This window comes from Porites lutea, chromosome 14, assembly GCF_958299795.1.
Source record: "Porites lutea chromosome 14, jaPorLute2.1, whole genome shotgun sequence".
Lineage (NCBI taxonomy): Eukaryota > Metazoa > Cnidaria > Anthozoa > Scleractinia > Poritidae > Porites > Porites lutea.
The window spans coordinates 18,289,558-18,315,813 of record NC_133214.1 but is presented as its reverse complement, the minus strand read 5'-3'; the positions used below and the strand labels follow the sequence as shown (position 1 = coordinate 18,315,813).

General features: G+C 38.2%; 2 protein-coding genes across 4 annotated transcripts; both read left to right on the top strand.

Moving 5' to 3' along the window:
• Positions 1-15: 15 nt before the first annotated feature.
• On the top strand, positions 16-6,656 carry LOC140924553 (protein-L-isoaspartate(D-aspartate) O-methyltransferase-like). Of its 3 annotated transcripts, none has more exons than XM_073374573.1 (8): positions 16-156; positions 222-326; positions 1,768-1,799; positions 2,678-2,782; positions 2,895-3,015; positions 3,785-3,870; positions 4,639-4,807; positions 5,949-6,656. In XM_073374573.1, the coding sequence occupies exons 1-8, from the start codon at positions 63-65 to the stop codon at positions 5,954-5,956; spliced, it is 720 nt and encodes a 239-aa protein (XP_073230674.1). In that variant the 5' UTR covers positions 16-62; the 3' UTR covers positions 5,957-6,656. The 3 variants fall into 3 exon arrangements, with proteins under 3 accessions (XP_073230674.1, XP_073230675.1, XP_073230676.1); XM_073374574.1 differs by having other exon boundaries at positions 4,639-4,810; XM_073374575.1 differs by lacking the exon at positions 222-326 and having other exon boundaries at positions 46-156.
• A 16,989-nt stretch (positions 6,657-23,645) lies between these two features.
• On the top strand, positions 23,646-25,628 carry LOC140924595 (transcription factor Jun-like). The gene has a single exon (XM_073374616.1). It carries the CDS (start codon positions 23,909-23,911, stop codon positions 25,001-25,003), a length of 1,095 nt encoding a protein of 364 aa, XP_073230717.1. The 5' UTR covers positions 23,646-23,908; the 3' UTR covers positions 25,004-25,628.
• The last annotated feature ends 628 nt before the right edge of the window (positions 25,629-26,256 follow it).

Here is a 26,256-nt window from a genome sequence, read left to right as displayed (position 1 = left end):
CAACCAGCAGTTGACAGCTATTTTAAGATGCGCGGCGCAGCGAATGTAAACTGTCATGTCGGATGGGAGTTGCAAGTAGATTTGCACAAATTTTACGAAATATGGCGTGGAGATCTCATGGCTCAAGCAACAGTGATCTTATCGACCAACTTAAAGGTATTATGCATTTTAATGCCTTGTTCAAGGTAGAATTTTTAACCCTAAAAATCGCTTTGATTTAGATCATGGCGTATTGAAAAGTGCACGGGTCGAAGAAGCTCTCCGTCGAGTTGACAGAAAACATTACTGCAGATCGCGCGCGTTTGAGGATTCTCCACAGCCAATAGGTATGAATGATTGAAAGTGGACATGTCTTCTTCTCTTTTAACTGTTTTTTTCTCAGTGGAAATCGGAAGGTTATAATATTATTTTATGCTAAAAGTCCACCTACTATAGTTATAAAATGAAAGTACCAAATAAAAGGACTTGCTTTTGAAAACTGTTTATGTATCCTCCAAAAAGCAGGAAGGAAGTGCCCTTCACCTCCTCTTCTGCTCCCACTTGTTCCGTGGCCTGTACTCCCTCATCATTACAGAGAATGACTACTGCATGAGGAAGGTTCATACCTGCCAACCTCCGGAGATCTAAAATCTGGAGACTCTCTATTTTGCACTACACCACCCCCCCCCCCCCCCCCCCCATCCACGAGTGTCAACAGCACCAAAACCCCCACTCCCTCCCCCCCCGCCTCGCCAACAAATTGCCTTAGGACATTATATGACATCTTACATGACGTACATGGGATCAAAATGCGCTTGCATCATTGTAATGACGAACTAATCTTTGTCATTGACTAAACATGTGCAAAAATGTCCCAGAAACTGTACAATGAATAAAAAAAAGTTCGAATTTTGTGAAAAAATGGACTAAATTTCAAACTAAAGCACAGAAATGTTCAAAAGTCCATTTTATCTGGGAGATTTGGTGCTCTAACCGGGAGATCGGGAGATCGGGAGATCGGGAGATCTGATGAAAAACCTGGAGACTCCCGGGAAAACCAGGAGAGTTGGCAGGTGTGAAGGTTTATTCCACACCCTCCCCCCACCCCCCTACTCTGGAGTTGCCTGTCGGAAAGTTTATATAATTAGAGTCCTAAATGAGATGGCTAGCTGAATATTGGCATTTATGGTTTAAAATATTGGCCTTCCATTCTAGACACCCTATGTGAAACTAAAAGATTTCAAAACATTTCAAAGTGAGAAGATGCTGTTTAAACTACATGAGCGATAAGCGACGCAGATGACTTCGTAAATGCTAAAAACCATGCAAAAGAGAAACCTCTGTTTGCAGGGTAAGTGAGGTCACAAGCATCACCGGCCCTTTCATGAAAGAGTTTCTTGCCAAGTATTTCTTGACACTCATTTCACGCAAAGGAAGACCACAAGCATGTGTTGTGATGCACATTCCCCTTGGTGTAGTATGTGGTAGTCCCAGGGGGGAATCCCCAGTTAAAGCAACAGGGATGCTCATCATCTTATTTTCCAATGACCATGTCTATTACTTTCTCATAAAATAATGACCGAAGGGAAAATACTTTGATCTTTTAGCAAATTCTCCCAACTGATTCAGTAAAGAAATGTATAGAGATCAGTTGGGAGAATTTGTATGCAGATATTCGGGCTTAAAGGGTTAAGTATAAAGCTGTGCGGGCTGCACACATGTACTCTGACTTTATCATTCCAAATGAAAATTATTAGTTGAGATTATTGTTCTTTTCTTTTTCAAAAGGTTTCCAAGCAACAATAAGTGCACCACACATGGTGAGTATTAAAAATTATTTCAATTTGTGGTTGATAGCAATTTCACTATAAACATGGTCAATTTGCTAATAATGTTGACTTGACTTTGTTTGGCAGTCCAGCTGGGGTTTTGTGAGCAGGAAGTGAACTTGGGACTCCTGGATTATGAAATTGATGTGCCGACCACTTGAATATGCTTCCTCCCATTTAATTCACATACTGGTGGGGTCAGAGTTGGAGTCATAAGTGGAGTCATAAGAGCACTTATGACAGTGCGATAATATAAAATGAGAGTCACAAGTGCAGTGGAATTAGAGTTGGAAGAATCGTAACATTTCCATTAATTTTCTTCTGACTTTGCTCATGACTCTATCACTTATGATATAGTGAAATCCAGATTATCAGCATCGCAAGCATAAACAGAAGAGTAAACCAATCACAATGCTGTTTTCCACGTGTTATGATTCGTTCAGTTCTTCCTCTTCTGCTTGCGACCCTGACAACCTAGTTTTTCATGAGATAAAAGTGACAGAGTCATGAGTAGAATTGGAATGTTGTTTTTTCTTTATCAAAGTGTTCTATGCTTCTTATAACAACTCTGACTCTGACTCCCTTACCCCTTTAAGCCTCAACATCAACATGCATCTTCTCCACACTGTTCTTCATACATTTCATACATGGTTCTGCTTGGGAGAATCTGTTATCAATCATCTATTCATTTCTGGATCATCTTTGGTGATCCTTTTATTCCTTCTTATGATCTGTATGTTTGATCAAACACTGTCATTGTTGGGAAAAGTTGGATGTGGGTCACTATTGGAGCTTAAAAGGTTACTGGTGAAAAACATGGTCACATTTTATTGTTAGCCATACTGACTAATATACGTTTCAACCTTCAGCATGTGTATGCACTGCAGCAACTTGAAAACCACCTCAAAGAAGGAGCTTGTGCCCTTGATGTTGGTTCTGGCAGTGGATACCTTACTGCTGCTATGGCTTATATGGTAAGTGGGAGTAACCTTTACCTTGGTTCAACTTCAGTTTGGCACTTAGTTACATCATTTCTTTTATTTACATACTACATTGTATATTTGATAGAACTGTTTCTGGCTCTAGGTTGGGGAAACAGGCAAAGTTTATGGCATTGATCACATTGATCAGCTAGTGAAAGACTCCATTGCAAATATCAAAAAAGGAAACCCTGATCTCTTAGCTAAAGAAAGAGTAAAACTTATATGTAAGTTTTTAGAAGTGAATATGGACAACTTACTTGTAATATTACTTTGTACAATAAAATCTTGTCATTGTTTTAGGCTTGACTATTTTTTAAAGCTGTAAAAAGCTGGTTTACATCTTTGACACAAACACAACTAGTGGGGAACTATTGAAAACAAACCAATGCCATGCAAGCTTTTTTTTATACCTGTGGCATTGTGCCATGCATGAACATGTTTAAAGGAATGTGTCACAAAACCCTCTTTAACCACCGTGGTTTATTAGAGGCCTTTAGATTCTGAGATGAGAACAACTATGAGAACAAGATTTTCTCAATACTGAGTATTGCTCACCCATGAACTAGCATCATTTTGGCAGAAAAACGTGATAGCCATTATCATTCTACTACAAGTCTTAGCGAGACTGTTGTAGTGGCGGAAATGAGTTATCAACATAACAGTGCTAACTTTTCTGGTGAATCAAAAGTACAATGAAGCTTTAAATCGGGGTATCTATTTTTTTGAGAATACACAAAAAAACTTTAAGTCAAATCTCGTACTCATAGTATGTTCTATATGTAGCGCTAAAGTTTTTGTTCTTGCCACCTTGGATTGTTCCTTACAAGCACTTGTGCTTAGTTTCAATCTGCAGTAAATGACACACATGTAATTTTGCCTGAGTTGGCAGATATAGAAGAGCAGTATAAAGAGTTTGGCAGCTTGAAAAAATCATCAGCAGAACAGGATTAAAAGAAATTTTTTTACCTTATCCAGTCCTTATTTTTACCATAGGTGGAGACGGCAGAAGAGGATATGAACCAGGACAACCGTATGATGCAATTCATGTTGGTGCTGCAGCTGCAGACCTGCCTCAAGCTGTAAGGGATAAATCTACTTAGATTTCTAACCTGGCTCTTTATTTGATCAGGAGTTTCCCAGTTTCAGTTGCTGCCTCCCTGTCTTTGGATCAGGGCTCTGCTCTTGCATCACCCAATGGCCCCTCAATTTTGCCCTTTGGTGACTAGGACATTGTAGACTGCAAAGCAGTCAGTTTTTTTGCAAATTCATGTACTCCCAAACAGTCAAACAAAAGGTCTGGAGCAAGACTGAAAACAGAGGGCAAGACTGGGGAGAGCACACGCCCTTTTGGCATGTGAGGCTCGCGCGTGAAGCATGCGTGACATTCTTACACTAGCCTTACACCACTCTAAACTGATTTTGAGAAAAAAACTGACTGTTTTGCAGTCTAAGGAAATTGTACTCTTTGTGTAAGAATCATATGCTGGGCACCCTTAATTTCACAGGTTCAGAGTATTAGGCTCCCTTCAATTTTGCTTAGAGTACAGCCTACCCCACTTTAAAAACACCTCACAATTTCTGATGAAAGTAGGAAAAGAAAACAAAGGGGAAAAACAGAGTTTGCTCTTTTAGCAGTAATTGGAAAAACCAAAATATAAAAAACCAGGTCAGAAATTATGCAAAATCATTTAAACACCAAAATTAATCATTAAGTGACAATTTTGCCGAATCTGAAAAATGTAGCAAGTGGAACAGGCTCCCTTAACTGGGTTCAGTTATACATGTATCATACTCACGACAATTCTCTATGTAAAAACTCATAAAAGTTATCTTTATTTTTCCTGAAGCTTCTTGAACAGCTAAAACCTGGTGGTCGACTGATTTGTCCCGTGGGTCCAGAGGGTAGAAACCAAGTTCTGGAACAACACGATAAACTGGAAGATGGACAGATTGTAAAGAAACACTTGATGGGAGTGATCTATGTACCCCTCTGTGATAAGAAACATCAGTGGCCAGGTTGTAAGTTAACTGAACGTTTTTCCTGCTATTAGGAATTCTAACTTTCACTCATAATACTAAAATGCAAATAGTTATAAACAACATCTGAGCAATTTATTGTGCACTCATTGGTCTGGAGCTACATTTAACTCTCTGTTAAGGAACGCCTCTATAAGTAAGACAGACACCTTTAGTTGTTCCACACCATTCTATATTTTGTTAGTTGACTCTCGGCTTTAAGACAGACATCTCTCTAACAGGGTCTGGAAGGGGTTTCGCGTGATCCGTGAATTGACCAGTAAACAGATGGTGAATCGGGAAAATTCATGAAATACGGTCGTGATTGGTGAATTATATATTCACTGTGACGCGTGATCCTGTAACATTGTAGTCCATGAATCAAGATTTTTACCGATGAAACAGATGTATCATGTTAGTGTTGTGGCAAGGGTTCAAAGTTAAACCATGTAATTTGTGAAAAATTTCATAGCAATTAAATTCATTGCCAGTCAACTTTGTAGTGGTTAAACAAAAAGCAGGGAATCGCCAGTTTGATCTGCACTATACTTTTTGTTTCCTTCCCATCACGGGGTCTCTTGCCTATAGTTGTTTAGAAACCACTAAGAATTGTTGATGGACTTGATCAGTTCATGACCTAATCACGTCAAAAGACTCCAAAAGGTAATAATGATTCGTGAATGAACGGAAATTTAACCCGTGATCCGTTATCCAGCGTTACCCGTTATCCAGACCCCCTCTTCCAGACCCTGCTCTGAGGTGGACACATAGTGCCAGTCCCAAAGATGTCCGTCTGTGTTGTCTTTGAGTCTACAGACAATACACTGTACAATTTTCGGTTTCTTGATCTCTCTCTACTGCACCCGATTTTCCAAGCAGCATATAACAAATTAATTTTTTCATGAACAGTGTCGACATTAGATATTTACAGCAGCAACAATAATTATTTTTATAGTCTGCCCCCTTAGGAAAAATAATATCAAGATGATAGTGATGATAATGACGACAACGATGATGATGATGATGATGATGGTGATGATGATGATGATGATGATGATGAGGACGATGGTGATTAATGATAATGATGTCAATGGCAGACATCCTATAAAGTGAAGTTAATATTGTTTGAATTCTTTTCTAGAGTTTTGACAAGCTTCGAAAAGTCTTGTAGTTGGAAAGGAGAACAAGCCAGCATTTTTCCCTTCTGCATCAGTGATCTTTGCACTTATTTAAATTTTATTCTGACCTCAAATCCCGAAACGATACTTAATTATTAGTATAATATTTTTAGCGAAGCCTAAAAGCAAGAGGCTGTTTCTCTTGTTTATGGATGTGGTTTAGTTAATTCAGTGACATTAAAATGGCATTTTCAAGAGTGATTTTTGCAAATCCAGGAAATCGATGGACGTTGAAAAGACATCCAGTCGAAGATAAAACTCGAAGTGAAGATTTATGAAAATGTGTTTTGGGTGGCAAGTTTGTGGTTTCATACTAAACAGACTTGTTTTTTAGCTTGTTCGCGCAACCACAAACTAGACTCTACACAATTTATGAGCAAAAGATACTTCCTGGGACTCAAATGAACTCGTAACTTAGTTGCGCGACGATTGAACGAGGTTCTACAGTAAGAGTAGAGTAGACGGCTGTATGAGTTAGCTAAGATAGAGTTATTCTTCCAGTTAAAAGGGCTATCCTTAAAGCTGCGTTACACATCCATCTTGTCCGAGCATGTCTGGCTAATTTGCCGAAAAAAAAAAAAGAGAACTTGGCAAGAATTGTTAGGTGTTGTAAAGAATTATTGTAAAGTGTATTTTCTGTCAATAAAACCAATAAATTATGAACAATATTTAGTTCCCTGCTTAGTTGTAAGCCATGCGAAATTACATTCGTTTTGGGAGGCGTGTTTAGAAACCTGCTCGGTTACGCTCAGTTTTTTTGTTGTTGCCGTCAAAATCCCCAACCTACTTTGAGTCCCTGTGTTCCATCCTGAAAAATTATAAGCAGGGCTGGCCTGGGACGAGGGGCCCGTCTCTCGAAAGGAGTCCTGGGGCCCGTTTCTCGAAAGTCCTGGTAACTTTACGGGCCCGAAATCAAATATTCAGGTCAAAATCTTAAGCGCGTTTCCTAGCGAAAAAAACAGTACATTTTGTTTTATTCACTGTAAGTTTTATCATATTATCTGCAAAACTATTGAAACCTCGATCTTTAATGTAAACAACAACAGCTTTTTGGGCCTGTTAATTATGGGGACTTTCGAGAAACGGGCTCCAGGCTCCTCAGTGGGGTAAAAAGAAAAAAACACATCGTCGAGCGAAGCAAGCCGAGCGCAACTCTGGGAAGGGAAAAGCGTGGAGGCCCTTTCCCCACCCCCAGACAACTGCTCGGCTCGCTTGTTTATTTATTTGGTAATATACAGTCTTCCTTGGAGCATCTGTAAAACCAATAGTTGATGCAAAATTTGGGGGGCAACAAAGTGTATTATGGGGTATTCGAATATACTAGAGAGTGCAAGAAAAATCTGGTGAAAAAATGGTTACCGGGAGGTATGATAAATGTATAAACATTTTTACGCCACCTGTACATATTTTCGAGCATAAAGTATTTTCAAAGTACGAATTTAACAAACAGCCGACTTCACCAAAAACATTTTTCCTACAATCAGTGCTTTGTTAGCTTGATTGTACTTTCCAATAGTTGTGTACACTCATGTCACGAGTCTGTTATAACATGCTGTTATACCGACATGACCTCCACCGAAAATCTTTTTCCAAATAGTCAGTTCCGTTGGGTTAATTGCTTTCTCCTTGGGTGTAATACACTGATGCCAAGTTTCTGTAGCTTGTGTCTACACGGGCAGGATCTTCACTGACACTTTTTTGGTATTATAATCAGTGCTTTCTCTTGAAGTTCTTTGGCTTGATTGTATTTTACGATCTTGTCGTACACTGATGCCAAAATGGTAAAACTGCTACCTTGACTTTATCTTCACCGAAAATCTTTTTCCAAATTATCCGTGCTTTGTGGTTAAGTTCCTCGGCTTTACCTTGTCTTCCAATCTTGTTGTACACTGATGCCAAATTCTCATAGCTTCCTGCTACGTAGGCATGATCTTCACCGAAATTCTGGCTAAGAATAAGCAGTGCTTTTTTGTGAAGTTTCTTTGCTTGTTTGTATTTTCTAATTTTTTCGCACACTGATGCCAAGTTGCTATACCTGTTAGCTACATCGGCATGATTTTCTTCGACAACCTTTTTCTGAATCTTCAGCGCTTTTTTGTGAAACTTTTTTGGCTTTCCTGTGATCTCCAACGCAGAGGTATACTGATGCCAAATTGTTAAAGCTCGTTGCTACATTCCGCTGTACATTGGCAGGTTCTTTATCGAAAATCTTCTTGGGAATATTTAGTTCTTCGTGAAATTCCTTGGCTTTATGGTATTCTCCTATAAGCCGGTACACTGCTCCACTTAGACTGAAAATCCTCCCTGTGATGGTTGACGTATTTGAGTCACTTTCTTTCAAATACTTAAGTAAGGTGCGCATGAGTACTAAATCAACCGATTTTTTCGCAAACCATGTATGGTAGAATGCAAGACACACACATGAGACTGTGCGTAGCCAATCGACAACTATAGCAATGTCGATAAAGGGTGATAACATCTTGAAAATGGTGCCTTCATCAGAAGTGAAATCCGATGTAATGTACTGAAGCAAAGATCTACAGTGGAGCGTCAGTTTTTTCAAAGCGCATAGTTTTCTCTGTTTTCGTTCATTAGGGACTGGAAAATATTCACCATTTTGACCATGTCGTGCCAGTGATCGTTCTCTCTTGAATTCAGGTTGAATATTTGGCCTTCCTTTAAAACTGCATGTACGATATTATGCAAGTGTAAATATGTTTGTTCACTCCCTTCCTCTGAAGAAACAAAGATTAAAGAGGACCTTTTGATCGCCGCTTCAATGAGCTCTTTTGATTGGTGCTTTAGTTTTGGCCATGACAAACTTTGAAACGGCTTCAAGGGGGAGATCTTCCCGAGCGCAGATCACAAAAAAAAGAATGCCTCAAGAAGAACTTCATCGTTTTTAATAGCTCTTCGAGGAGCCATTTCTACAGCGACCAGTGTTGTCTTGGGATACGCGGAACTCTCATTTGCCAGAAGATTTTCAGTTGTTTGTCTTTTTCGTACGTTGATATTTCGTGGAGATATTTTGTCCAATCATAATTCGAAGAGGCACTATTGACCACGGTTTGCATGTAATAAGCAGCAGCAACTAAGGCCAGTGGCTGATAATCAAGGGCTTCGACAACAGCTTTAACTTGATCTTGGTCAATTAATTGCGATACATTTTCCAACAACTTCATTGCCTCGGCTTGCTTCATTCCTTTGGTTAACGATTCATGGTAAATGTAAGGAGCGTCGTTGTAAGGAATTGTAGAGCTATCTTGAGTGGTAATCAGCACTAGACCATGGCCTCATTCCTTACTGCCAGTTTGACTGGGGAGGAAGTCCTGGACTGAGCGCAAGACAACCACATTGTCTGCGATAATTAGCCACTCGGTAAATGTGCTTACCTTGGACCTAATCAAAAGATGAAGCTGTCCAATTGCTTCCACAGGTTTCTCTCTTTTCAAATTTTCTAAGCTTGTCAGTGCGTATTCTGTTATTCCTACACGCCTACCAAGGTTGAGGTAAGATTCAGCAAGTGTCTCGACGCTTTCTGCATTTAGGGTAGCAACAATGGCCAGTTCTCCGGTTCGTTTAGAAAAGAACTCTTGTCCGATTTTCCGGGGAAGTTGACTCTTACCACATCCTGGATTTCCTGACAAATACACAGTGCTGATTGCTCCGTTGGCATCACCTTAAAGTTCCTCCGTTTTGTTTGTGATTCTTTCAATGTCATGCGAACGCCTGATGATCTCCTGTGGTGGGCTCGATGTAAGAATGCAAAACGGCTGAAGTTTCGCACTTATAATTATTTCCTGGGTGAGAGCCTTGTTTTCTTCTCTTGCAGAAACCAGATCAGCTTCTGTACTCTGAAGTCTGCTTTGCTTCTCCTGCAGTCAGATTTTGTCTGATCTAACTCAGCTTGGAGATCACAAGCTCGCTTCTTAATGTTTTTAAATTCCTCCGTTGGGAAGGTCTTCTGCTTCTTAATCTCCTGGATCTCGATTATCGGAAGACTAAGAGATATAAAAGCACTCAACACTCTATCTACAGAAGTTTGAAAGTCAAAATCTGTAACCTTAGCGTCCGTGATATGACTGGTATATAACTGGTATCAGAAACCCATAAGGGTTCAATGCTCGTGAATATTCATTTTGACCATATTTGGAAATCTTAGTGACGGATATACATTTTCAACAAAATGGCTGCTGCGCGATCACCAGGCAGATGTTTTAAGACAAGAGTTCTGCATTTCAAGGTTAAAAATACACCATTAAAAGACAAAAAATGGAAAGAGAAAGTTCAAAAGAAAGCTCAGCTTTCTTTTTGTGGAGAAAGGGAAGCTTTTCATCAAGAAATCGTCCTTCGAGGAATTCAACCTTGTTTTCTTCACGGCGGAGCCCATGGTCTGTTTTGAAATGCAACCAAATCAGCGTAGTTTTTGCTGAATTTTTAGGTACATTTTGCACTCTATGGCCAAGACAATTACGTTTTTGAAACGGAATTTATGTATTTTTAAATGTTTCATAGACGTTTTATAAATTTTTCACTGCGTGAACGGATCCACGATCCAGATAGTGTTTGCCGAATTGTTCTAAAGGATTAACTTTTTGGACTTTGAATAAAAATTTTCAAGAAACGGCTTCTCTGTATATTGTTTTGAGTTTGTTCATTCATAAAATTAGCTCAAAACACGATCGTGACTACAACATCTAAGTTTAATTTAAGCTTTTAAAAGGCTTCTCACATTCATTACAAGCAACACTTTTTGCGAAGATGTCAACTTCAGGTTTTGGACACTTTCGATACGCAGCTAATGAATTTTATTGGAAAATATTTTTCATTGTTTATTCTAGACTTTTAACATAAGAATTTTAAAAGTCTATTTGCAGTATAAGTTTACTGTGCAAAAGGTCAACGAGGCATCATTTTTTGAAGTGACAACTTCTAGAAGTTGCTAGGCCGTCAAAGGGTTTCATAATGTTACGTTTGGCCCGGGTGGTAAGGCAATAAAATCCAGCTCAGTGTTTCGGAAATATTCCTGGTTTCAACCTTTGAAAGCTTTCTCGGCTTAAAACTGTTATATAACAGTTCTATATAACTGTTATATAACTGTTATAGACTGTTATATAGAACTGTTATATAACAGTTATATAGAACTGTTATGTATAACTGTTATATAACAGTTATATAGAACTGTTATATAACAGTAACATATAACTGTTATATAACAGTTATGTAGAATTGTTATATAACAGTAACATATAACTGTTATATAACAGTTACGTATAACTGTTATATAACTATAACAGTTACGTATAACTGTTATATAATATAGTATAGTATAACTGTTATATAACAGTTATATAAAACTGTTATATAACCGATAACAGTTCTATATAACTGTTCTATATAACAGTAACATACGACTGTTATATAACAGTTATGTATAACTGTTATATAACAGTTATACATAACTGTTATATAACAGTTATATATAACTGTTATAGAACTGTTATATAACAGTAACATATAACTGTTATATAGAACTGTTATATAACAGTTATATAGAACTGTTATATAACAGTTATATATAACAGTATATAACTGTTAGATAACAGTTATATGTAACTGTTATATAACTGTTATATAACAGTTCTATATAACTGTTATATACTGTTATATATAACTGTTATATAACAGTTATATAACAGTTCTATATACCTGTTATATAACAGTTATGTAGAACTGTTATGTATAACTGTTATATAACAGTTATATAGAACTGTTATTTAACAGTTAATAAATGAGGCTGAGTATCTTATGAAGAATTATGGAGATCGAGGAGGATGTTATCCGTCGAGGCCGTAGGCCGAGGCGGATAACACCCTCCGAGATGGTGAATTAAACGTGTGCTTTTAGCCAATCAGAATCGGGGAATTATATTTAACAGTTATATAACAGTTCTATATAACTGTTATATAACAGTTATGTAGAACTGTTATATAACTGTTATATAACAGTTACCTCTAACTCTTAAATAACAGTTATATAAAACTGTTATATAACAGTTATATAACAGATAACAGTTCTATATAACTGTTATATAACAGTAACATATAACTGTTATATAACAGTTATGTATAACTGTTATATAACAGTTCTATACTGTTGTATCTAACTGTTATATAACAGTTATATATAACAGTATATAACTGTTATATAACAGTTCTATATACCTGTTATATAACTGTTATATAACAGTAGTTATAAAACTGTATACAACAGTTATATAACTGTTATATAACAGTTATATATATAACTGTTATCAGTTATATATATAACTGTTATATAACAGTTATATATAACTGTATATAACAGTTATATAACTGTTAAATAACAGTAGTTATATAACTCTATATAACAGTTATATAACTGTTATAAAGTATGTTATATAACATATAACAACTATGTTATATAACAGTCATATAACAGTTATATATGTTATATAACAGTTATAAAACTGGTATATAACTGTTCTATAACAGTTATATAACTGTTATATATATAACAGTAGTTATATTACTGTTATATAACAGTTATATAAATAACTGTTATATAACATATTATATATAACTGTTATATAACAGTTATATATAACTGTTATATAACAGTTATATAACATATATGACAGCAGACATCTGCTGTGATATAAATGTTATCAGACGTCTGACATCATATAACTGTTATCAGACGTCTGCTGTCATATAACTGTTAGCAGACGTCTGATTTTATAACAGTTATATGACAGCAGACATCTGCTGTCATATAAGTGTCATCACACGTCTGATGTCTGATTTTATATGTTATTTTACATAACGTCTGATGTCATATAACTGTTATCAGACGTCTGATTTTTGTAACTGTTAGCAGACGTTTCACATCATATAACTGTTATCAGACGTCTGATGACAGTTGAATTACATAACATATAACAGAAGACGTCTGATAACAGTTATATAACATAACATAGAAAATTAGACGTCTGATAACAGTGATATGAGACTGCTGAGACTGGAGCAGTGCTATATTTGTTGTGATGTTTCACAGCAAGTTCACAACACAAATCTTTGACACATTTGATAACAGCAATGTGTGGATTTAACGCCATATAGAGATATTCTCGAAGTCTTTCTTGCCTTAAGTGAATACCGTGCAATTGTTTAGAAGAACGCCACAGAAAGAAACACTGATAGTGAACAAGCCTCACATCTCTCAGTTTTTAAAAAGTACTATTGAGATCATCCTGGACGGATGGAGCTAGTATTGAGACACAGGCAAGCAAAATCATACAGAATCGAGCTGCTCTTTATAGCTTTTTAAACTTTGTGATTTGACGTCGCGAAGATTCATCGTGAGAATCCACTTCAAATTTATGTAAGTCTCCTGGTGCCGATAAAATCCACCATAACCCCAGTTCTTCCTCCTGGAACTGGTTCTTTACATGGCACAGCAATCATAAGGGCTCTCGAGTGATGAAAAGTGTTATAGGATGATGTACTTTTATTACGCAATCACAAAATGCAATCAGAGTCAATCAGACATCCCCTTTCTTAGGACGAGAAAACCGCCTGGGCCACAAGGCTGCCTTATGGAGAAGCCACTGAACTTTTTACATCCCTTAGGAAACTTTGAAGGGTGTTCAAGACACTATGCCCCGGTGCTTGAGAGATTTGTTTTCTTAGTGTCTGACCACACAAACCGGAGTCAAAGAGTCAATGATGCCAAAAAAGTTCCGGCTATTTGCGCAAAAGGGAAGAAACCTCGAGAACTTCTCCACTATATCAGCACACCAAGAGAGTTACCTAGCAAAGATGATACCCTGGGTGCGAAACGTGACCAAAGCGTAATGCGACAATGGGCTACTGGGAATGGAAAAGCGATGCAATGCACCACAAAGGATTCTGCGGGAACACTTCCCTTAAACATGTCCCAAAAGAATTACGTGTTGGAGAGATAGTTGAGTTGGAATACAATGACACGAAAGGAACTCAGAAGAAGACCGAGGAGCTTCTACTGATCTTGACAGAAATGTGAGTTGAAATTTGCTGTTAAGATAAATTCGCACTAGCTCTGGAAGAGTTTTACTTATCTCCTTGTCGCATAGAGCGGTAGTTTCGTACCAATAGATTGTATTTGTCAATGAGACGATGGTTTCGAGTGCTCGTTAACACCTTTTAAGATCACCTTGCCGACTTGAAAAGAAGATGCCAACGTTTACTGAAGCGGAAATGAGCGCCGTTTGTAAACAAACATTGAAAAACACCCGCCAAGGGTAATGACGTCATCACTAATGTCATCTCCGCCAATCAGCATTTCACATCGACTTTTTCGATGCAGATGTTCAAATTCCAGAGACGTAGTTGCCCCGCCGTCAGAGCGCCCGGAAGAGCTTGCTCGCAGGCTACGATGTAGCAGTCATGCTACGTACAAGAAAATCACATTTCAAGTAGACGTTGTCTTTATTCCACCTCGATTTGAGTGTTTTCTTTGCCACCGCGTAAAATTGTCACGGTTTTCGTGTATTGGGAGTAAAAGAAAAGTATCCGTCTGCCACCCCGGGAAGAAACTGACATATGAAACTTGCAGGAGGGAAGGGGTGCTTGTCGTCTCTTCTAGAGGTGTAAATTAAATATCTGGGTATCACATAGCGTGTCAAAGGTGGATGTATTTGCATTTGAAGTCATTTCCATTTGACAGGAATTTTAAATGTGAGTTATTGCCGGGGCTTACAAGTCTTACTTTAATATTAACCAACTTGTCACAACTTTGATCAGACTAATTTATAGTGTTATTCCGAATTTGTTTCAAAGTCGTACTAATATTTAAGCTGGAAACAGAAAACTCGCGTTAAACATTTTTAATCTATCTAATAATCGACAATCATGCTTTATTGCGCGCCTACTAATACATTTAACGTAAACTATTTCACAAACATTACAACACGGTAACTTTACAAAAGTCTTCAAGAGGTTAGCATGCAAAGGTTGTAAAAGTGGCAGCGATGAATATTCAAGGATTGGATATCCAGTAAGGTGACTTGCAATGTAACCTTCTGTCTTGAACATCTAGAAAGGAATGCAAATTTACATGAGACATTAAGTATCTGTATCGTCAATGAAATAATAAATGTAAGCAAAAACATTTTTAGGGCCTGTTTACATAGAGATGCATATGTGGGACCCCAGGTAAGTGAAGTAACCCGCTTAGGTGGGGTAAAAAAATATCCCTCTATTACATGCAATCTTACAACCCCGCCATCCCGGGGTACACTTTCTCAAGATAATTGAATGGTTGCTAAGCACGTAAACAAGAAAAATACTGGCAAACCACGTGTTTAGGCGATTGATGCTCGTCTACACTCACTTACTGCTCTTGGTGCAACCTTCGGTCCTATGGCTAGACTTTCAAAAAAGTCCTCCTTCGCAATCAAGTATGAAAAAACTCCCCATTTTTGGCGCGAAATGAAAATGGAAACCCACCAAGCGAGACAAGTCGACCTCTCGCGACTTCGTCGCTCGCGATCGGCCGCTTCGCGGCAAAACAAGGTTCGCTCCGCTCGCCAAGAGGTCGACTTGTAACAGGTCTATCCAATGGCTTTCTATTGTTACCTTTAATAATGATGCAAAGCCACCGCCAAAGTGAATTTTGCCCGAATTTGATGTATCACGAATCCGATCCCGGCTAGGCGGGTTACCTCACCTTGAAACGTTTACATGGCAAAATTTGACCCCGGCTGAGAAGGTAACCCGGTCTGGCAGACCGGGCTACCCGCCTTGGCGGGTCATCCCACTAATCATTTAAACGTGATCAAATTAAAATGAGAGATTATATGGACAGGCGGGTTACCCCACCAAGGCGAGTTACCTCATCTTACTGGGGTCCCCCACCTCCATGTAAACAAGCCCTTAGTGTTGCGAAGGCTACAAGTGTCTCCCTAGCGACCAACCGCTGGCCCGGAAGACTGATCGAGGTTTCTAAAGGTTGGTTTTCAATAGCGACGGAGTCGGAGTCGTAATCAGAAGCGTAAGACTTTACGAAGTGAAAACAGCGTTCTGATTAAGCTTACGATTACGTCGCTTACGATCAAGTGAAAACTAGGTTGTCGGAGTCGCAAGTAGAAGCGGTTGAAGCGTGGGAATGTGTATTGTGATTGGTTTATCCTTCCGCTTCTGCTTCCGACTCCGACAATCTGGTTTTCACTAAGTCTCGGAGTCGTATGCGGAGTCAGAAGAAAATGGAAACGTTCTGATCCTTCCGACTCCGATTCCGTCGGCCCTATGACTCTGCTTACGACTCCGATTTTTGATTTTCGCTAAGTCATAAGCGCTCTTACGACTCCGATTCCGACTCCGTCGCTAGTGAAAACCAGCTTTAAGTACGATGTTAAGACGATAGAGACATGTACATGTGCAGCAAAAAAAGTCAGTTGAAGGCAAACAAGCGACACACAATTATCAATACACGTCCATGCAAGTGAATAATAGGTTTATACAGAACAATCATGTTTAAGATATCGACTCGAATACAACTGTGAAACAAACAAACTGTCATACTGGACAAACATGCGCATTGCAAGACAAATACACGCAATCACGTACACATCAGTTTACACAGACACCGTGACGTCACAACTACAAATCCTCACACGTAAATACACATACAATATAAAATGTTCACATTGACGTACGTAACATGTTTTATACGACAAAAAGGACCTACCAAACAAACAAACATAAACACAGAAAAAACCCTTATGGATGCAGTATTATGTACACAAACTATGTACATTGAGGAAACAAAAATGCCTGGCCATGATGTCTCAGTTTTTTGCCATCTCGAGAAATACTTGTCAAGTTTTTCGAGATAAATATTGCTTCACAAGGAAAACGTATCGTTTAAACGAGACTTTAAAAAGTTATACAACATTTATAATCAAAATGGCAATAACGACATATACAAGCCAATAAAGACTAACACAACTGGACAACCACATTTTTTATAACGACATAAAAACAAACCAACAAGCAATTCACCAACACAAACACGATAATGACAACAAAAGCAGATTGACAAATAGTTAGTTTTACGGGAAAAACATGCTTACAACGACACAACTACTAACTAGTGACTAAACGTGGAATACAAGACAAACAAACAAACACACGAAGACACAAACGTTTGTATAACGATTAGTACTAGATCAATTCAACGGACTAAGATATCTATAACAACACAAATACAATGAGTATATCATGTTACAAGGACAAACAACAAAAACAAACAAACAAAACTCCCTAATCTCGCAGCCATAGCAGAGACGTTCGAAACCAAGAAAATTATTTATACACCGATTCAAATTACTCCTTCAGTTTGAAAAATGGACTTCAAGCCAAGAAGCAGTCACGCACAGGATAAACGTGATAAACAGGTACTGACACAGAACAGTAAAACACTAACAGATAACACGGTACACAACGACAGTACAATTCTCGTACAAAGCAAACTGGCATGTTGTTAAAGACACACGTGTAAACACGCATTACACTCCCAAAAACCTACAAAGGACACAAATACGTCTCAAAGACAAGTTAAGAAACATCAATGAAATAAGAAAAGGTTGAGACAACACAAAAACAGAGAAAAATTTCCACATAAGACATGTTTATGACGCCAGAAATGCAATCAGTACACAACAAACATGACAACAACAACAACAACAAAATAATGCTAAAGATTTAAACAAAAGAAACATGTAAACACATACAAGACAAACATGTTTAACACAGCCATTGATAACAAAAACACATACTGTACATTTCGACAAATAAATGCTTTTTTGCTGTACAAATATATGCAGACAAACATTTGTACACTGACAAACTTACTGTAAACTATTAACATATTTTAAGAGGGATCGGAATTTATATGTGGAAGGGCAACCAAATTTAAGACAACGCAAAATAAATAAACAAAAATCATACAAAAGAAACAATTTATAACGACACAAACATGAAGCACAGAACAAACATTTATATTACAAACAAAGTTTATAAAAAAAAAAACAAACACATCCCGCCACGTTTACACAAAGACAGTTGTTTTTCTTACGTCGACTGAAATACAAGACGACACATTATTATGTACATGGCAAACATTTTTATGGCAATCAAGACACAAATATGACAAATAGAACAAATACCAATAACAAATAAGACACACTTTTTTACGCTACAGACTCAAAAAGATTAAACTCTCTACATAGAACAAATGTGACTAATCACAAAACAGAATGAACATGAAAGACACTGAAAATTTGTACAACATTTAACGTATCACGACCACAAGAATACAAATTGACAATGATTTATACATAACAAACATGTTAAAGACGACTGACTCCAACACAAACAAAGAGACGGGGGGGCAAGATACGAGGTCTGGGACCGAGAAACGATGTTCTCACAACTTGCAAAGCGGTTCAAAACCCATACTGGCCAGCGGTCTTTTTAAATGGCAAGCCGCGTTTCTTTTCCGCGCGAAAGACATTTATACACAACAACTTAGACAATCTATTTCAGAGGTTCAGTTTAGAGTTGTGGAGTGTAATCAAGGGTCACGTTGGCCTTGTTTTGATGCAACACTTCCTGTTGTTTTTTCTAAGTCTTTGTAGCCTAACTAGCATTTGTCCAGCAAGATTTTCATAAAAAAAGTGAAAACGTTTATATCAAAACAAGGTCAGCCCAAGCCTCGCATTCAAGCGCAAGACAGTATCACGGTCAATTGTTCCATTCACGTACACAGGGTAACCAATTTGCATTGAAGTGGACATCGGTATTTAAACTGACAAATATAAAAGAACCCACGGGAAAAGGATCCACACACATATATGACTTTCTTAGCCAAGAAACACTTACACACGACACCTAGCCCACATTTAAGATATCAGAGACACAAACTAACAAACAATTGTACAAGACATTCCAATTTAGAACGTACGATCTAAGTACAACAAAAACAGTCATGTTTAGCACATCATAGTGATTAATCCCGCAAATTTGCGCAGGGTGTGAACAATAGATTCCAATTATTATACGTATCTGTCTCGTTCCCATTTTCCTTGTCGAAACAGTGCGTCTCGTCAGTACTGTCTGATGGTATTTCCAGCATGTCCAGTTTCTGGTAGTGTCTGTCCCTAAATCAGTCAGTCAAGTTTACTTCGGAGAAGTATGCGTAACAACTTGATCAAGTCATTTAAAGTTAAATTGATGGTTTCACGATATTTTGTCGTGTAAGTCTTCAGTTGCTGTAAAATCCCAGGTCAGTTTTTGCATCATTCGTCTTTTGTGGTCGGTTATGTCACATCTATAATGTCTGGTTACCTTAACGAAAAAAAAGACAAACATTTTTATTAAATACCTTTATAAATAGAGAAAGTACTTTTCTAACAGCTGGAAAAAAGATTTTATCAAACAAGAAATATTGATCGCCCAAATATACATTTTTTTACGCGCGAGGCAAGCAAAATGACAACATAAATATTCAAAATGGCGACAAGCGAACAATTTCAAAATGCTGTTAGATTACTAATTTTCACTACTCCTTAATTTTTTTTGTCTATCATTATAAAACTATGCTTTCCGAGTCCCATTTTTATTTGTATGCCATGTGGGAAAAAAAAGCAGATAACGGATGTTACCGTGAAGATCCGTGTATTCCATATCTTATATACCCACTAATAATCAATGTACATTGCCAAATAACCGAGCTCTTGACCAAGTTACGTTTCTAATCGGGGTTTAAATCAAGATTATTCCACTATTACACGAGAACGCACCTCTCAATATGATATATCTAACGACACGCTTTCTTCTCAGGCATTAAAGCCGTCTAAAAGCTGTTTTCCTTCAATCTTTTATCCAAGTCTTCAGGGGACAGCGCGGTCGGGCTTTTTCCCTTAGAGGGGGGTTGATACAATGAAGAGACGGCCTCTCTATCTCCAGCCGTGCATGCTCTTAAACTAAGAAAAGAAAAGCTTTTAAAACCATTAAATATAGATTGACACACTCTTCTTCAATTATTTTGATTATCAAAAACTAATCTTAAACGCCCATGTTAAAAAAGAACGGTTTTGCAGGCTTAAAAGGTGGCTTTGATTGAGATGCTAAAATCGTTAAATTGAGACATGTGTTCCAACTAAAAAATCAAGTTTTTAAAACCGTTAAATATAGATTGTCACACTCTGCTAAAAACGTTACATTATTTTGATCATCAAAAATTGATCTTAAACGCCCATTTTAAAAGAGAACGGTTTTGCAGGCTTAAAAGGTGGCTTTGATTGAGATGCTTAAATCATTGTATTAAGACATGTGTTCCAACTTAAAACCAGCTTAAGGTAAGGCGTAGTTGAAAAGTATACGCGATAAATATACAGTTTTTATTAGGTCAAAGTAGATCTGTCTAATGTTCATTTACCTGTAAATCATCCACCACGACCGACAACCGTTAGCCCTGTAGTTTTGTACCTCTAAACATGAATAATGTCCACGGTCCATAAGGCATAGAAGATTTTCCGGTTAAAACGTTTCCTTTCAAATACTTCGTCATGTTCAGCGTCCGTACTCCTCTAGCAACTGATTTTCCCAGTCTATAGATTAAGCAAGTGATGACTCCTGTAGTCTTTGCCACGCCTTGGAAAACGGCTCCGCCTAAAGCTGATGCAATAAAATGTCAGCCAATCACTGTGTGGGAGCGTGCAACGCGACAACGAGGTTAATTTCGTGGGCTCCAAGAAAGCGACTGAGCTAAACACATTGAAACCAGTGACCTGTTAATAAACATGATAGACTTGTGTTTCCATGGAAACAAAACGATAATGATTGTTTTTCATTAACTTGTCAAACCTGTCAAAACCACCAGTAAAATTGGATTGTTTTACGACTTTCTGAAAGCAATTCTAGACTAACTCAGACTTTGAGAAAGAGGAACTGAAATATAATATGTAGGACATAAGATAGCGAATTCCAGATGCCAAAATCATGATTTTAAACAAAAAACAGTAAGCAAAGCGAATCCAAAGAGTCCAGTCTTTCCATAATTTGAAGAAAATAATGTTCGTTTTTATGTAGTGATTCAGATTTTTATGCACTCTTGTCTACTCTTAAGCAGAACTAGTTAATTAATTCTTGGGAATTTTACAAAAAAGATATTTTGCTTTGTGTGTATTTTTTCTTTGGCTAACATTGGAAGTGAGTGTAAACAAGTTTTAATCAGTTCAGTAGCGAATAGTAATTACCTTAAGTTAAAAGAATCATAAAAAAAACACTCCCGAAGGGGCTATTCTGCGATAATTACAAAGGAATAATAATTACCTTAACTTACAAGCATCATTAAAAAAACTAAGCTAAAACCATTTGTTACAATTTATATGCTAAATAGTTCACGCCTTACTTTTTAAAATTACCGAGTGACTCGCTGTCTCTAGAGTTTAAGCAAAGAGAGTTCCAAATATTTATTGAACGATAAAAAAGGAACGCTGAGCGGTAGCGGTTCTACACAAGGGAGATTGTAACTGATCTTTATGCCTTGTGCTGTAACTATGTGCATCCGACCTTTTGCCGATCTTTCTGGCTAAGTAAACAGGCGCAAGCCCATTGATAATCTTAAACAACAGTGTGACATCCTGTACTTCCAACTGACTCTCGACTGAGAGATTTCGCGTGGACGGCCGTAAAAGAAGACTGTTTAAGACTGCAGGGAGAAAGTGGGGGGGATATGTGGATAAGTGGGGTATGGAAGAGGTGGAGATGCTTCTCGTATCACTTAGGTTAAATTGCCGATTTTAAAATCAATAAGGGTGTTGCAGGAAAAGGCCAATATTTCGGCTTTACAGGCCTCGGTTTGGCCAATGCGAGCAGAAATAACGAAGGTCCGTGATAAGGACAAAAGGTAAGAATTCGATTTTAAAAAAGTCGAAATTAAAAATCGCCGTAGCTGTTATTCGGCCGTCTTTTTTATTTTATCTCTCAGGGGTCACAAAGAGGTCGAGACTCACCCAAGTTGAACTACATGTAAAAACAGAATGGCAAGCCGAGCTATTGTCGCTCTCTCCCGTCCTACCGAACTTCGACTCGACTGACTAAAAAGTCTTGTAAGCTTAGCCAACGGGATTTTACGGAACTGATATATTGTAGCATTTATTATCGCTGACTTCCTTTCATGAGGACACCTTTCCAAGACGAGCACTGAGTAGCGATCCCAATAGCTTTCCGCCTTAGAGGAAAGTGAGTGAAAAGAAGGTCCAAATTCCAGTTTCTACAACCTCGTTCCCAGGACATTTCTCTTCGCTTCGCTTTCAAAACCCAGAGAGAAGAGAAAGGATCTGGGAAAGAGGTTAAGGTTGGCCTTATTCTCGTGACAACCACGTGATAACGTTATTCAATACGTTTTTTCCTCGATAGTCTGTTTTATTTCATTTTTTTTATTAACAAACAAATGGCTTGAAAAAAGCATTACTTTGCTAAGGGCATTTCATTAGATATCAAAAAGGAATGTTTTGCAACCAATGTACGAGAAACAGACTTTGAAGTCTTGATTCAAGAATCTTTTTTGAGGATCGTGAAAAGAAACTCTGTTTATGAAGTTACTTTATCAGTGGCGGATCCAGGGAGGGGCCTGGCTCTCCCCCGCCCCCCGCCCCTTATTTTCAGACAAAACCGAAAAAGGTTTTTTTTATTTTGAGATCGGGGCCCCCACTTATCTCAAGGGTCTGGATGACCGCCCCCTCTCCCCCCCCCCCCCCCCCCCTCCCACCCCGTATCTGAAGGTCTGAATCCGCCGCTGTTTATTACGGAACGTTTTTATCAATTCAATGGGGTTTTTGGCCTTTCATATGAATAAAAGCCATTATAGTCTCCCGTCAAACTGTACATACTTTTAAGATGTTAAGACTTACCTTTGCAAATCGCGCAGCCTTCTGTAGTTTTCAAAATTACCTGAACGTTATAACGAATGCAGTTCCTGTCCTGTGTTAATTCAAAGAGATTTTGTAGAATAGTGAGAATTTTCTGTCAATCTTGCCCAGAGATCAACAGCAATCTTGTTCAATTTTGTTGAGATATCATATTCTTGTTTATCCTCTTTCCGTGATTCTATAAACACGAAAAGAAAGTGCGTGAGAAAAGTGTGAAATTCGTTTTAACGTCGTTTTTTGTCAAACATAAATCTAACAACGAGCCTCCTTAAAAATTCAGATGGCAAAAAAATTAATGGCGATTGAAAACGAGATTACTTGATAGACGCGATGCGTTTCACTTGCATTTCGACAAGATGTCAAGAGTCATATAAGACGTGAAAAATTTACGAATTTAATCATGTTTAAATTCTGATACATGATTTTTTTCCAAGACCTATTGAGAGATCATTGACCCGTGACACGGGCGAATTAATTCCGAAGAGTGGTGGCATTGTCCTTAAGTTTCGCGCCATTTTTACAAGCTAAGAAACCAATAGTTTGCCACCCGTTATTTTCCCGCGGTTGAGTTATGTCATATGATGTCATTCGAAAATACCAGGTGCTGTTATTGAACTTGACACAAAGCGTTTGGAAGGACCAATCAACTGCAAGATGGCTGTCGCCATGACAATTGCGGAAGAAACCAGATCGAAGCTTGGAAATGACATCAAGCATATGGCATGGCATTACTCACTGATTAGGAACGGTAAAACACCTCCCGCGGAAACGTACCCCTGGCTAGACGAGGGCGGAACAAGGCAAACAAACCGCAACCACCCGTGTTAGTTTCTTTAGGAGCGAAGAAAAAGGACTCGCAATGTGAAGGGAGCAAGGTCAAAACGAGGTATCCGTAGAGTAGTTTAGATGGAAGAAACAAGCGATACCCCATTTTACCAGGACGAGGGGATACCATCGCATGTTATTTCTCCGTACCTTTTTGACAAGTCCTCGCTGCACTTGAATTTACAAACCTTATCAGAGGATCCAAAGATGGGAGAATTGAAAAAACACGCAACTCCATCGGAGCTTCGGTCCCCAGATCTGGGTTTGCTTAAGCTCGGCTCACCCGAACTGGAAAAAATGATCATGTCTCTGCAGAGTAATGTAACGGCTGGCCCGAACGCCAGCTCACTATTCAACGCGAATATTCACGCACCGGTTCACACGGAACACGATCACGAACCGTATTCACGTGGATTCACTGATGCATTACAAGACCTTCACGATAGGCAAATCACCAGAGAATCTTCTTCGTTAATAGATTTGGCAGACAGCGCTGCAGAGTCGACAGACCCATTTTTAGGGCATAACACAGGGGGAAATGCTTCTGCTTTTCTGACAACGGTACCCGTGTCTTCTATACGAACTTCCGCCGAAGAAGTTACATTCACATCATCTTCTTCACGCGTTGACGCGAGCGATTTTTTCCCAGGGAATGGCACTTCATTTCCTCCAATGAAAGGAGGAACTATTTATCCTTATACGAGCTCGGGAACGGCAAATTTCACGACTCTCTATTCTTATCCATCTGAAAATGCACCATATTCGGCTTATCACGATTTCAACATGGAAAACTCAGCCACACTTCGGGCTTTTGCATCATATAACAGCGCGCTGGCGCAAGAAAAGGGAGAATTATCCGGTTATAAATTGGAAAATCAAGCGCAAATGATCTCCGATCACGGTTCTCTTCAGCCGATTGATCTGGAAGTTCAAGAGATCGTAAAACGAGAGAGAAAAAAACAGAGGAACAGAATTGCTTCGTCGAAGTGCCGTAAAAGAAAACTAGAACGCGAAGCAAGACTGGAAACGAGGGTCAAAGAACTTAAGGAGAGGAATATTGAATTAAATGCAGTTGCCAATGCTCTAAAGCAGCAAGTCTGTGATTTGAAACAACGAGTTATGGATCATGTTAACGAAGGTTGCCAGATTATGCTAGCGCATCAGTCCCAGATGTAGCTAACAGGTAACTTTATTGATTATAACACCTCGCTCCCAAACAATATTAAATTCATCAAAAATATAAAACGAAGATCAAAAGATAATACCAAAACGAAGCTTTGATTTGAAAGATCTCTCGTAATGATTTCATCCACGCACTCGAGATTTAGAATTCCATAACATCATTACCTTGGAGAATAGAAGAGCTTTCACTTGAGGTGGTTGTTTGAAGTGACTTTTGTTGACTTGTTAGCAAGTCAGCCGTAAAATCACTTTGACAATAATAATTAATTTAATAGGTAACGTTTCTCTCGCTTGATTAGAAGGGAAAAAGGTCAATTTAGTGAGTCTCCCAAACCTTTTAAACAAGCCAATCGCAGTATTTTTCTCACGACAACGTGGAATGTATATATTTTTTGGAAGATGGCAGATTTACACAAATGTCAGATTTCATTATTTTATCGCTGACATGACCTCATCGGAAAAACATACCAAGAAGTTCATTGTAAATAAACCGCGACTCAAAAGAATATCCTAGGTCCAATCAGCGCTGGTAAATTCCATGACCGGGGAATCAGATTTGCTTTCAGACTCACGTTGATGTATCCGTTTCACCTACGTCTGTAAAAAGGTATTCGTTTGGAATCGGATTCTTTTACATAGTTAATACTGGGTCATCGACAACTGATTCAAATCGTATTATCGTTTTCAAAGAAAATAGGTTCAAGAGCATTTTTGAACGACACCATTTTTAACTGGTTAGTCAACGTTCTGGTATCGTTGTAATGCTAAAACCTTTCGAACGCGATGTGTTTCTTAGAATAGAGGATAAGGTTTAGTGTGTTTTAGGCAAAGTAGAGCTATTTTACACCACACGAAGTGCAAGTATAGAAAATAACATCCTTCTCCATGGAGATAATACAGTTTCAACTGTAAAGACTCGAGTTTTCGTCCAGGGCCCAGTTGTTGGAAGGGCGATTAGCACTTAACCCAGGGTTAATTTTACCCCGGGTTTCTTTTTCTTTTGTTCAAATAATTTTCAGATAATTTTCTCTATCATTTTTTTAAGAGCATCCAATCATCAACTTGTTGACAAAAAGAATTAAATTGAATTTACTTTTTAAGCCTTCAAATCTGAATTCAAATTTCGCAACCCTGGGTTATGTTAACCCAAGCCAACCCAGCTTTGAACAACTCGGCCCAGGAGTAAAATGGTTACACTGAGAACGCATTTAGATATAGTACAAGCACAGGCGTATTTGAAAATGATA